At 41.6% G+C, this 14481-nt stretch overlaps 1 protein-coding gene across 4 annotated transcripts in view; it reads right to left on the bottom strand.

Annotated features, from left to right (window-relative positions):
* The window catches only part of LOC115774005 (ephrin type-A receptor 7), a 99199-nt gene extending 86279 nt beyond the window's left edge, over positions 1-12920 (bottom strand). For all 4 annotated transcript variants that reach the window (XM_030721002.1, XM_030721003.1, XM_030721004.1 and 1 more), the window contains exons 1-3: positions 12748-12920; positions 11225-11289; positions 9944-10613 (exon numbers count right to left, since the gene is read on the bottom strand). In XM_030721002.1, the coding sequence (XP_030576862.1) occupies positions 9944-10613; positions 11225-11289; positions 12748-12841 (829 nt within the window). In that variant the 5' untranslated portion in view covers positions 12842-12920. The remainder of the gene's footprint in view (positions 1-9943; positions 10614-11224; positions 11290-12747) is intronic.
* Positions 12921-14481: the final 1561 nt, after the last annotated feature.

Below are 14481 nucleotides of genomic sequence, written 5' to 3'. Positions count from 1 at the left end.
GTATATCTTTAGAGTAATATGAGAGTAACACAGACAGGCAGACTTGGAAGAATCCAGGCCGAGTCTATTTTTTCTACTTTAGAAGCCAAACGATGGCTCAATTGATCTCATCTTATGGGGGATTTGTGGACTTTTATAGCTGCAAAGATTTGGGAAAAATCAAGTGCACCTTGAAGGCAGACATACGTTATTTAGTAGGTATTAGGTATCCAAAGTCTGCAGAATTCTTTTGGTCTTTAATTTGATTAATTCATTTTTCCCAGTTCAAACACATTTTGGTTACGAGCGTGATCACAGAAATGAGTAGCGAGTGTTTGTCAAATTTTCCTTCTTTCCTAAGAGCCCAATGCACCACTCTACACCTGGGTGATTTATCAGTTAAAAGGGGATGCTCAGTAGCTGGGGTTCTGCCTGCAGACATGTTAATCTCCCACCTAGGAGAGGCAAAGCGCCTCCTCAGCCTGGGGAAACAGTGGCAGAAAACAAAAAGGAAAGAAAGAAAAAAAAAAACAAGTCTATTGTAAAAAATCTCTTCATGGGACAGAGACAGAGTTTCAATGTCAAATCCTTTTCAAACAAGCTCATTTTAAACAGCGACACCTCCCACAGGCTTTAGAAGAAGGAGGGAAGCAAGGGCATTGCAGCAATCAGGACGGAAACAGAATTAATAGGAGCCACTGAAACACATATTAAATGGTTAAAGAATCTGATGTCATATTATGCCGGATCCTCCCTGCACCCCACACATACTTGGAATGATTATGTCTGGCTGCTGCTGCTCTCCACACATCTGCACAACCAGCCCATTCATCCGAGGTACCTGTGCTTAGTGGGAGATAAGTAGCTTTCCATGAGAAACAAAAAGAAGATTAGCTTTCCCATACACTGTGTTGGAGGGCATGCAGCTTTGCCCTCTGAGCAGAGAAAACCTGAAGGAAGTGGCTGTTCTGGTTGTACACAGCAAAGATCAAAGCCAGATGCTGATTAAGTCACAAAAATTTAAGTTCCTTTTTCTCACTGTGGCGTCTAAAGAAGTGCAACAGACGTCTACGCTGATTTTCCTGCTACAACGCTTAAAAAATAGAAGCATTTAAACTAATTCCTCCTGTACAGTAGTTAAAGAAATGCTTCAGACAATTCACAAAACGCATTTAAAAAATAGGTAATCTTTACTAATGTTTGTTTTTGATCGCTCCTGTTAAAAAAGCAACAGCAGGATTGATAAACATCATCAGTTTCAGGGGGGTTCTAAAAAAAATGTTACTACTAATTCTTTTTCAATTTAAATTTAAATCTGAGCACTATAAACAAAATTCATTCACTCCGATTTATAGGGCGGGGGACATTAATGTCAGAAACAAACGAGGTGACGTCGGTTTCATCTTCCTAAAAAGAAAAACATAAAATTAACGTTTTTAATCTTTTTTTTTAATATCAAATCTCAGTTAAACCTCTCAAAGGCATTTACTTACTTTGTGATTTAAATATAAAGGAGTTAAGAGCCCTTACTGACAGCTATACAAATGACAAGCAGCAAACTCCAACACCTGTTCTCTCTTTCATTGCTACTGCTAATTTATTGAATGGACTTGGTAGAAAATGAAGGGTATTTCAAGATTAAACCCATTACATCAGCGAACGGCTGCCTGGCTGGCCTGCATCATGAGTCTGTGCGCGCTCCTCCTAAGAGGTCTCTGCTTCTTTAAGTTATCACGCGGAGTGAGCTTTTGAAATGGATTCTCAGTGACATGGAAAATGTCCCTGCCTAATCGTCTTTTGTTTAGTTCATTTAACTTACATGGAAACAAGAGAGTGGGTCCTTAAGCTCAGCCAAGCAGGCTACCTTTATGAAGGAGGTGGCCAGCTCTAAAAAGGAGCTGTGCTAAAAGGCACTGCAGATGAGACGAGGACTCTGCATTCTCAGGATGAAAGCATCGGGTCTAAAGGTCTGACCCTTCCACAGTCCCCTGGAGCCCAAGCGAAATCAGCACTGAAAATGTCCCCAGTCAGCAACTGAGCATTATCTCTGGATGCCAATGCCTATCAACCCTCCTAACTTAGCCACCCATCCCCAACCCCCCCACCACCACACACACACACACACACACACACACGACCCACCCTCCTCCGATTCCAGAGTTATGACAGAAAGGAATGGAACACCAGTCTGTGGCCAATTCCCCCCTGAAACAGGGACCAGTCTGGCCTCAGATGAGTGTGTGTGCAGATCCGCTCCTAAAGGGTTGGTTCACTTTCATATCAAGTATCAAAAGTGTCTCAATGGATCGACAGTTTGAAAATGAATCGTGACTATTTTCTGACCCTTTTTTTTTTTTTTTTTTGTAGACCAAACATTTCATCAGGTAATCTGAATAATTCTCAGCACATAATTCAGTAATGAGCATAATTTGCAGTTGTAGCCCAAAACCCATTTACTCCATAACACTGGCACTCCTGTTTCACAGAGAAAGATTTATTTTGAGACAACGCTCTGAAAGAAACAGCTACATTTCCTGCAACAGAGCAACATCTTAAGTTGTGCTTCCTCTGCTCTGGGCGTAAGTGGGTGAAAAAGTGAGAAGTTATGTAATAAGTTATTGATTTTTCTCTTAAAGGAAGACTGAACCAAAGAGCCAATGGTCTGAAGCCTCCCAGAGGAGCAGCTCCACTGATAACAGTGCCCTCCCTGCTGCCTCTTAAGATGGCAAGACCCCAGGCCTAGTCACACATCACTTTCACCGTCATGCCACAGGGACACAAAAGAGAACACCAAAGACAATGTCTTTTGACATGGAGCTCTCCTATCTGATCACATCCCTCTCAAGCAGTCAGCAGGCAAGCAATTACAAAAAAAAGACATCTGTGCAACAGTCTGAATGGCTAAACGGGACAACAGCTTAAAACTGCAACAGAAGATGAGGGCCACTGCACTGCGAGGAGGGCTCTTTAGCCATGGGGGGGGGCAGAGAGGTGACTCTGCTGGTGATCAGGGGTCAACTGCTGCAAACATCCATCTTCTCCTTGACAGCATCCTGTCAGCCAGGGTGCTCACATTACTAAACACAACAGCCAGGCCTCCATTGTGGCGCTGCGCTGGTCTGCAGCCATGTGTAAATGAAGTTAATATTCCCTGACCTCAAGCATGCAGACCTCAGTGTTACCTTGGAAATAACGCTATCTGTCACAAAATCACCAGGCTCTCAGTTTCTGGTGGTTACAAAGTCTTTAACTGACCATATGCTTTTCTTTGTGTGACAATGTTTGCTCACATTCTGTCTGTTCATGTGATGCAACACAGAGTCTCAAATTTGAACTGGGAGGTCTGCTTTTATTTTTCCTTTCTGACTCCAAATAGCTGGTTGATCCAGTTTGCATTTCTAATCACAAAGATCTTTAAACTCAGGACGGTAACCCAGTCAAACTGGAATTCACGTAGTCACGCACGCGGATCTCCTAACTGCGATAAAGTCAAAGTTGATTAAATCACTTTCATTCAGTATCAAAGGGGATCCACTTGTATTCATTTTTGAAGGAAAAAATCTGATCAAATCAATCAGTCAATTCCTTGTATTATGTCATTCCATCACTTTCCTCTGTCCACGCATATTCAGTTGTTTGCCAAGTGCTGCTAACCTTTACCACGCAAATTCTAACATTTTTCATAAAATCCCCATCCGAGAACATGTAGCGCACAACTGGCATTCCATCTGGTCCTCTGTCTGCAGAGACTAAATTAGGCTAAAAATGTATGGCATGCCTGCCGAAGACAAGCTGTGAAAATGCCATAAACCTGAGCTTAGCACAAAGAAAATGAAGCAAAAACTGTCCCGGAGTCACGGTGCCGATCAAGCTTCAATATCTTCATGAAACTTGTTTTTAATGCTGCTAAAAGCGCCTCCTGGTTTGCAGAGGTAGATCCATTACACAGGCAGCCCCCCTGGCTTTCTCTAAACTCAGTTGTGAATAATATGTTAACAAGAAGCACTTCGAGAGCACAAACCCCCCCGCCAAGGCAGCTCGCTCTCTGGGCACTTTTTACTTTTAAGGGATTAGTATTGTTTTTGTATTTTTTATAAATTCATTTTGTCAATTTGCTCTTTTTAAACGTTCTTTAGGAAGTTTGTAGTGCAGTGAAAACTAATGCAAAATTATTTTTTTATTTGCCCTGTTGAAACCCATTTTAATATACTTGACATAATTTTGCGTATATTTATTTCTTATTTATGGGGATTCATTCTCTTCCTGTTGACAATACTTTCTTTAAAGATAAGAAATGCAAAAGAAAGGCGGACGTTAAAGTGGGATCAGAGGTCAAATGGATGCAAACTGTGTGATATTTAGAATTATTCCAGCATCGTTTCCTAAATGTTGACAATACAAACAAAGGCAAAAAAATTTTAAGCGTTGTCTGAAAGATAAACAACAATTTACAAAAGTTTGACCTTATTTGACCCTGAAGAAGAGGTCAGAGGCCCAAAATAAGATGAGACTTAGAATCCCCGTATATTGTTCTCTATATGTGTATATGCTGTTAATGCAAACAGCGGCACTAAGAAAAATAGTTTAAACAGCTCTATATAACAATATTATCACTTTGACCTTGAAGGAGAGGTCAGAGGTCAAATGTGAAATGATATTTTGAATCTTTATATTGTACTTTCCCCACCTCACAGCCCAACAAACTTTGATCAGAATTCATAAAAATGTTTTGAGCGCTCATGTTTACAGACAGAATGACATGGAAATGCAACCAAAAACATAACCTCCTTCACTGCTTCACGTAATATCAATATTAACTTTTAGACTAATTTACCAATTTACTAAACCAAACAACTTTGCCAATGAGCCTCCAAGATTTTCATGAAAAATGAGGCTTTTTTATTTAATCTGATGTGTTGACAGGGCTGCCAGACCCTTCAATAAGCCTTGCTGGCAAGGGACTCTACCCAGGTACACAGATTCTTCTTCTTTTTTTCTTTGTAGTGGCTATTTAAAAATGGGGTCCTAGATGTGAAAGTAAACTAATTATAATTATTCCAGCTTGCCAAATCATGATTTCAAACATTCTTCTCTTCATCCTCGGAGGACGTAGCTGTGATTTTGTCTCTACTAATGAGGAAGAACTAAATCAGAACATCTGCATTGGAATTGTCATGAAGCTAATTTTACATCTGTTCTCAGCAGTGTAACTTCAACTGATATCCAGCGACATTTTACCTTTTTCTTCTTGTAATTTAATGAAGCACTGCTCTCTTTTCTACAGAACCTGCAATCCCTGTTTGTATTGTTTTATCCACCTGTATACAGCAAAAAGAGCACAGAGACCCAGAGTTTGTGTACTGATAATTCAAGCAAAAAACATACACTGACTTTGGCTGTGGTTAGAGACGTGAAACTGAATTATCCAGCCTTTATTTAATTATTAGGTCATTTTGTTTCTTTGGGCAAAAATTTCCAAAGTTAACTTGCAATAAAAAGAAATTATTTTCTTTTTCAGCCAAAAGAAAACGAAAACCAAACTAGTTCCACCTGGAATAGTATAAAGTCAGTATATCTGCGGAGTTCTGGCATTTTACTTGATAAATGACCTTAATTATTATGTTATTATTGGGTGCAGCACTGAACAGCTCTGTTTGTCTTTGTCTTGGGGTCCTATCCTAAGTGATCACTTTTAGGCTAGTGCCAACTCTATTGGTGAAAGCATTCTGAGCAGAAAATAATACATCTTATCTCAGACTGCTAATTGCCAGGCCAAGACAACAAGTAGGAAAAGGCCTTAGGCTGTGAAAGAATGCTACTATTCACAGGAAGGAGGCACTGGCAGTGACAGGATGTGATCCCATCCATCACCAATTTATTTCAATCTTGAGTGATTTAGGCCCATTTGGGTCTCTTGTGATATTCAACACGCACCTGTCATTTGCATAATTAAGCTCTGGAGCAGTGGTAAAAGACAGCCATTTGGTGTATTAAATTCACACCTTATCAATCAAGTGAGCATCAAGATGTATGAGGACCTCCTGACTTCTTGGCTTCATTTGAAATGCTAAATGCAGCTTTTTCTTCAAGCCTGGAGCTCGATCTAGCTGCCTGCTGGCTTCCATACATGTACGCTGTCGCGGTCAGATCCCAGCCCTTTCCCTCAGGGGGCTCAATCATCAATCAGCCTCCTAGTAACTTCTGTCTAACTCCCTGACAGTCAAGATGGATGGTGCCAGCATCTACAGGATGCTGTATCCTCTCATTAGTTCTCTAGTTAGCATGCACCGATAGCAGCGAGATATGGCCTGTTTTATCTGTTTTCCACCAGACAGCGATCTCTCCCTGTCTGGGACAGGGTCAACAGTTAATTATTTCTCAGGCACTGGTTACTTAGTACCACAATGATGTGATGTGTCAAAATTGGACAACATACATTCTCGGGATTGAGCGAAACAAAGACACCAGTGTCCTCCCACAAGGGCCCTCTTTCTGTTTAAACGACTCAGTGGCTCCATTGCCACCGGTGGCCAGCGCTGAACAGAACCAGCAGATGAATGGGCGCTATTTTCACAACACGCACTTCTTTGCAAAATGAAGCCTTCGCAGGCTGCAGGGACACTTCAACTGGCCTTTTTCAACAGCCATTACACTGAAACCACTGAACGAACACAGCGCTTTTACTGCCACAGAAAGAGTTAACGACAGACTGGGAGGGGTGGGGTGTGTGTGCGTTGGGGAGGGGAGGGGAGGGGGGGCCTCTATGCTGACGGTGATGAATGAGTGGATCACAACAAGTTGCATCCACACAAGAGGCTCCTCAAATTACATGAGTGACAGCTCAACTCACTCCACCCCCACCCAACGGTCCCAGCTATTTTCCTCAGTATCCATGTTATAATCATACAGTAGCACAGTTGCACATTTTAAAATAGGCCAGTTAAGAAGTGTCTTAAGGAGGCAATTTGCTTTACATGAAGACAGGGGAAATTATTTTTAAATGTTTACAAGACCATTGTGATCTTAAACCTAGATTATACCTTGTTGTGGACACAGTCACGGACAGCTGGAGACCCGACAGCCGAGTAGCCATTCACATCCACTAGAAGCCTTCTGCCTGGGGAATATGCGTAGTTCCTGTATTGTAATGTAAATTCTTCATAGATGTGAGGATCCATGCAGACATTCGCACGGATCCTCACACCCACTGTCTAATTACGAAATGTCAGAAATGTCATTTGGACCCAAACCAACCCAGGGGTCTCGTGGACGCAGAACCTATAATCCCAGCTTTAGCTACAGTCTTAACTGGCTTTAACCTGTTAAGAACAACTGGGCTGCCAACTACCCATTAAGGGTTAAACAGGGATTATACTTTCCAAGTCTGTGAGTCTGCTAGGGTCCGCTCGGAGTAAATTTCATTAGTAGATGGTTAGCACGATGGTCCGTGCAGAGAGAATTTACATTACAATGCACAAACTACGGATGCTCTCCAGGCTGCGGATTTCAAGCAGATGTCAAAGAAATATAACAGGAAGGACTGCTCGGCCATCAGGTCTCCAGCTGTCCCAGCCTGCAGCCAAGTATAATCTAGGCTTTATGTGTAAGGTTAGCTTAACATCCATCCCTTTATATGGAATTTTTCCCTTTCTGACATACTCAGATGAAAAACTTAAAGCAGAATAATATTAAGGCCAAAATACATGCATGAGACTTCATTTAAAGGGTAATATCTTTCTATTTGACTAAAATGGCTGAAACGCTTCCTAATTCTGGCAACCTGGTAGATTTCTACCCTGTAAGGTTCGGAGAAACACAAGGAGGGCTTTTCTGAGTAAAACATATTCTCTGGGTTAGGGTTTAGGTTTAGGACTGCTTGACCTCAACTGTTAAATGCTTTTCAGACATCAGAACATTTGAATTTGTAACATTTTTTGTAACTTTCCAAAATATACTAATGAACAAGTACCCACATGTCAGCCCTGTCAGGAAGGGAAAAAAAAGTCTGAACTTAAAGTGTCTTATGGAACCTTTGCCAACTCTTATCTCTATTTGTGAGTACTAACAAGTACAACAGAAAAAAATACTTTCACGGGTTTGTGATTATCTCCATTTCTAAAATTGCGTCACCTCTATTTATAATACCCACCATGCAGCACATGTATAAACAGATATGTTTGGGCAATGTTTCATTTTAATTCCTCACATTAAAAGTCCAGCAGGTACCATGAAGTATTAACAGAAAAAAATTGTCAAAAGACAACGTAGGCTACTTTTACAGCACTAAGACAATCCAGTCTAAGGTCCAAGAGCCAGGATCTCATTTTTTTTCCTGCAGTCACAGACACTTGGACTTATTGCTCTGCTGTTGAGCTGATAGAAATACTTTGAATAGCTTTAAGATTGTTCTGGGGGAAACTACTGAATGGACAATTTGATGTCAGTGGAGCCACTGGAAGAAGTGCTGATGGTGCACCGTGATTCTCATTTTATTTAGATTAACTACCCCTTGATACAAAAGCTTCTCATGCCTCAGTAGAGATAAAGCTCATAAAGGTGCGGTGTCAAGACTGGAATCTGATCGGCACACACATTAGGAAGACTCCATCCCTCGGGCTTTTAACGACCAAAGGGTACACTCATTGTGCTGCTGCCCGTATCTGCAGGTTATTTGTTGTAGTTGACAAATTAACAAATTAATTAATAGAGACATGCAACCGTCTTCTGTTATGAGGGCTCTGTAGCAAGATGTAATAATAAAAGGTAGTGAAAATGACTCTGCCAGGTTGGTGGTTTTGCTGCATCACCGTCCCTGTGGAAATTGTGGGCTTTCTTTCAACCTGAGGGCGCAACCCGGATCTTACATGTATAAAAACAAAAGAACAATAAGAAGGAGTTTTGTGGGGTCGGATAAGCGATAGCCTGCTAACATCAGAGACACAGCACAACTTGAGGCAGGCTGTGTTGCTCTAAATTACATGGTCTAATATATTTCATTAGCACACCTCCCTCAGAGGGGTCCCTAATGGATGACAGCGTGGCATAAAAGCTTGTCTGCCAGGGACTCTAATTTGTTCTTAGACACATTCCATGCAATTATTACTGGCTGCTGCTCCTTATAAGCTGCTTAGATTGAGGTTGCCCGCTTTGCAAAAAAAAAAAAAAAAAAGTTTCGCTGACAAGGGACGCCGCTTAAGTTCCTTGACCTAAGTCAACCCCTTTTAATCCGCAGTGATTTCTATCATTCAAGTCAGATGTCCACTGCAAATAATCCTCTGGGAGTTCAGAGTGACAGAAAGCACATTATTGGTAATTGTAGCAGCACGCTCGGTACCACAACAATCCAAAAACAAGCCTTCCTTCATAAATATCCTGAGGCCAAAATGCCACAGTACAGCAGCAATTTGTTTTCCCATTCTGTCTGGGTCATTTGGCCGGGTCAGAGAGAACACTGAGTGACTGGCTGGACTTCCTCTAGACCTGTATATTCTGCTAGTGATTGTCTTGGCTTCCAGCCAGTAAGACAGAGAGAAGTGCTGGCGCTGAGGACCTAAACTCAAGAGATTATTTAATTCCATTGTCAACAGAATCATGTCAATAAATTAAGAGCCTCATAATCAATTAACATAAAATCAAATAATTAGACTTAAGACGTCTGCCTTAATACTTTATGCAAGTTTACTGCTGTCAAGCCGCCCCCTGTAATCCTATTTGCACACACAACTGTACAGCCACCGATGCCTAAATTGTCATTCACCTGTTTTGCATAATCAAATCACAAATACTCTCAAGTTTATTGCCTGTTCTTTTTTTTTTTTTTTTTTGGGGGGGGGGGGGGGGGGGGGGGGGGTTCTTGTTAAATTCAAAATGCAACTAAATTATTTCTAAAAGTTGATTCAACAAAGAAAAACTAAGAGAATTATTCCAAAATATTATGTTAAGAAAAAAAAAAAAAGGAACTCACGTTCACACGCATCTCCCTTCTGATGAAATCCAGCTTTGCATATACATTTCCCAATGGGAACTAGCCATTCCCCCTCAGCACTGCAGTGCATCTTAGGAGAGTTATCGGCTTCCTCCTCGGCATCGCTCACGCACATACCCTCGACCTCCACCAGCGAGGAGAACTCTGATCCCGTCACGGTGTCTGGGAACGTGGCCAGGTTCTCAATGATAGACCAACACTTCTTGTAATAAACTTTGACAGAGACCAGGGCAATGCACGCCCCTACATCCTGGAAGGCCAGATAGAAGCCCCGCCTGGACAGGGGGCCAATTATGCGCACTTCGGTGTTCAGCTTCATCTTCCTCTCACCTAGGTCACCCTGAGTGAAGCTTTCATCTGCTGCGATTGTGTCAATTTTCACGTACTGGTTCTCCCTTAAGCTCCTTCCTACCTCTGAATCCGTCTCTTGGTAGTACAAGTTGAACGTCTCCTTGCAAGTGCCCACCACACCAGGTAGGCTGTTACAATCCCTCAAGGTGAACTTCAGTTCCACAAAAATTCTCTGGGCATCACCCTTCTCTATCCAGTTAGTCCGAAGCCAGTTATTCTGATTGGGTTCCATAACTTGGCAAACCTGGTATGTTCGGATGGGTGTGTAGTTCTCATCCAAGCCGCTTATCTCTTCCCACTGAAAGAAGACAACACGGATTTGTAAATGAATGCATCTGCAAGGAAACAAACTTTAATGTGTAAGAAGTCACACAGAGATAGGCATCTAATGATCAACCCTAAACTGGAGGTGATTACACTGTAATGAATATGACAAAGGTTTATGAAATGTAGTCATTTCAGACAGTTCTATGCACAAAAAACTGCAGCGAAGGCAGATTAACGGTTTATCACACAAGCGCATCTTTAAAGAATGATGGTGCTCAGTTTATCTGCTTGTGCTCACATTATTTATTTAAAAAGCCCCCACCCCACCCACACCCCCCCCCACACACACACACACACACACACACCAATCAGCAAGTTAGAAGTGGTTTGCTTGAGGCCTTTGTGCTCTGAATGCCAAAAGCCGGCAGAGTTTAGCTGCAGAAAACAGCTTCTTGTTTTCTTAATCTTTCTCCTGGACAGACTCTTCTGAGCAGAGGAATATAGCACACTGGTCCTTCTGTATGTGTTCTCTACATATTATTATTCCTATCACATTTGTGAGACATCACAGAAAGCAGGAAAAAAATAGAGATATATGGAGCAGATCCGCATGCAGGCGATGCAGAGGTTCCGCAGACTTACCCCATTGGGAGGATAGGAGATCCACTCCAGTTCTGTCTGCTGTGCTTTGGAGTCCAGCAGAATCACTAGTGACAGGAAACCAAGAGGCAGGTGGTTAAATCACACTGAGGTACCGGACCTTAGTATTACTGGTAGGCCAGACATCTGTACAACACATACCCGCGACCTAATTTCTGCCAGCAGCAAAAACACGCAGTAAGGAAGGTACACACTGCAGCAGACAGGTCCTCATGCTTGAAACTTTTTTAGGAGACTTGCATTTATATGTTTTTTTTTTTTTTTAAAGAGTAACGAAACAAATATAATAGGAATCGTAACGCATAAAATTTACGCAGTTATCTCTAATGTCGCTTTTTTTTTCACGTTTATTAAAAATAATTTTAGCAGGGGAAGTTGTTGCGTTGCGGTGAAAGCAGCTCCTGTCACCCTGGATTCACAAGCTTAAAAAGGAAGGCTATTTTGAGCTCCAGACAGCCACAAAACTACAGTGAAACAATTTGTAACATGCGGCGTCTCTGCAGTTTTAAAGAGTGGCGGTGAGGAAGGGGGCAGCGTGTTTTCTGTTCTGGACGAGTGCGAGAGCGCAGAGCGGCGTAAAAATGGAGGAAGTTGTTTAAATTGTATTTAATATCAGCAGACATCTCCATCACGACAAGCGCTGGCAGCAGCCACAATGCACCGCCGGAAAAATCAATCAATCTATAAATAAAATATAGGCTCCAGTTGTTTATTTTATTTTTTTTTAAAGACCTCTGATGGAGGTCTACGAAATCCCCGCATTCACCTATGATTTAAAATTCCGATCATCATCAGCCTCTACGGTTATTACACTGTACTTTCGGCTGTGAACATTAATACACGAGGAGCGACTTTCTGCTTTTATTAAGACGATAATTTCTTTAATTTCCTTTAATTTAACTGGTTAACAGCAGGCGCCAATTTTCAGCTGTTGGGATATATTTGAATTCTCTTCCATTTTAGTCTCATGTTGCCTTGACTCTGGACGACTTCAAAGTCTGAGGGAGATCATGACTGCGCATCAGTCTACTGCATTTTCCTTCCAAGACACAAGAACAGACACGACTGTCAAAACCGAGGAAATAACCCCCCGAAACTGCGTCCTGATAGAAGGCGCACTCACATCCAGCGAGGCTAGCCTGCTGCTGGAGCCATCAAACCGCTGAGATCTAAACCTACTTAGTCCTGACAGACTGTTAATCTATAACGAGCAACTGATGTTGTAACAAAAATTAAATCTCGAGCCTTTGCGTCTAATCTACAGCGTTTAGATGCCGTGCGTAAAAGCACCAAGAGGTCGCTTTGCAATCCAGCCTGGTAGCAGACAGCCCAGTCATCCCCGCTCAGTTATCATCTGATATACACATGCCGAGTGATTAAAAATCAAAAAGAGAGAGATGCAGAGAGAAAAAAGTCAGGACGTGATTTGCTGATTTTTGACACGTTTCTGTTAATTTCGTCTCCAACCGCAAAGGCATGGAGGAGTCCAAACTTTAGGAACTTACCTTCCTTCGCATTCTGTGCTTCGCCGCTGTCTACATAACAGCATAAATAAAAGCAAAATGTAATCCACAGACGCGGAATAGACCTGGAGAGCATGGTGCAGTTGCGGATTTCAATCTAGACCGTAACCAGCTTTGCCACCGTCTCGTGTGCTTCCCATTGACGACACTAAATCGGCTCTATGTACAACAATCCACTGGTTCCCACTCAAATAGCGTCTGCTGCCGCTGGGAGGGGACTACAGCTCCACTCACGTCAGTTAAGTAGACGGACAGAGGGACTGTCCCATAGCAGCGCGAAGACGTAAACGTAACGAAGCTGGGGAGCCTATATGAACATAGAGGTGGGCTTTGAGTGGGGTTGTGAGCAGACCGTAGGTCCACGGCTGTGGAAATGTTGTCACTTGGGTTTCCTCAGGAAAAGGGCTAGGAATTTTTTAGTACAGTTGGTGTCTCGGCTAAAATGTACTCACACAACACAGCTCCTCAGAAAAACACGGAGCTCCACGGTGTTTTCAACTTATCCTTATTTTCCTCATGTTAATGAAAGCTCCCCTCTTCATTCTGCAACACAAAGGAAATCAGTGCAGACACTGTGAGAGAGTCAAATATATAAACTGTAAACTCTTAATAAATTCGTCTTCAAATGAAAACAATATGATTAATAATAACTCATGAATTTCATTGCCCTTTAGAGACTGAAGCAACCTCACCACAAAGAAAAATCTTCAGAAGTGCTGACACATAATGTGTTAAAGCTGTGGTAATCCTTCATCGTAATGTTATTCAAGTGCAGAAAGGAAATGTGGGTTAGACTCCCACATGAAGCCAGTAGCATTTATAATGTGTTTTAATTGTTACATTACTGATTTTCAACAAATTGCCTTTGACAGTGTACTCTGGTCTCCAGCTGTGTGTATTGACCAGGCGTCTATGTGAGTGTGTGACTGCGTGCTTTTTCCAGGAGGTATTTAGAGTGTCTCTATAAAAAATGGATTTTTACAAGGTTCTTCCTGGTCTATGAATTATATGCAGTTATAATGTTTTGTTTCCTGTTAACTCAGCTCCACTGAGTAAGTGTTTCGTTAGGGTCTGAAAGCACCACGTTTGTATTTAAGTTCTTTTTTTTTTTTTTTATTTTGGTGTAAAGGGAGCTGCCTTTGGATCCAAGACTATGGAGCTCAGTGTTTGAGTCTTCTAACTAAAACACACTGCACTGCACACACACACACATACACAAAACTATTATAAAAGTAGTAAATATTGTAGTTTCTATTACTCGATTTTTTTTTTTAACTTACAACTATAGGTACAAATTTTAATAGATTTTCTATAGTAAAATGTCATGACCTGTCAGAAATGAATGTTATTATCAGTCATTTTCAGAGGAAATTTCAATCATAGTTTCATTATATGCAAGCTTGTGGAAACATATCTGATTTCCTTATGGCAGTGGTGCAGTAAGATTTTTTTTTTTTGGGGGGGGGCAGTAGAAGAATGCTGGCTGTACCACAAACATCACACACAGGCTTCATTAATGGTCATGTGGGGGTGGCCATGCTATTTTAGCACAATATATCATTAAATACACCGAGGTCAGTCAGTACTTTATTTTGTGTCCAGTCCCGTTACATCATATATCAGATCCTGGTGCCACAGGTCAGATAACCTTCTGCCTGAAACAAGTTGTTTTAGTTTCACAGTCCATGTGTGACTGACATGACCATATTAGGGATA

The sequence above is a fragment of the Archocentrus centrarchus genome, chromosome 24 (genome assembly GCF_007364275.1).
Source record: "Archocentrus centrarchus isolate MPI-CPG fArcCen1 chromosome 24, fArcCen1, whole genome shotgun sequence".
In the NCBI taxonomy this organism is placed as follows: domain Eukaryota; kingdom Metazoa; phylum Chordata; class Actinopteri; order Cichliformes; family Cichlidae; genus Archocentrus; species Archocentrus centrarchus.
Note: the sequence above shows the minus strand (reverse complement) of the source record. Positions and strands in the feature narration are given on the sequence as shown.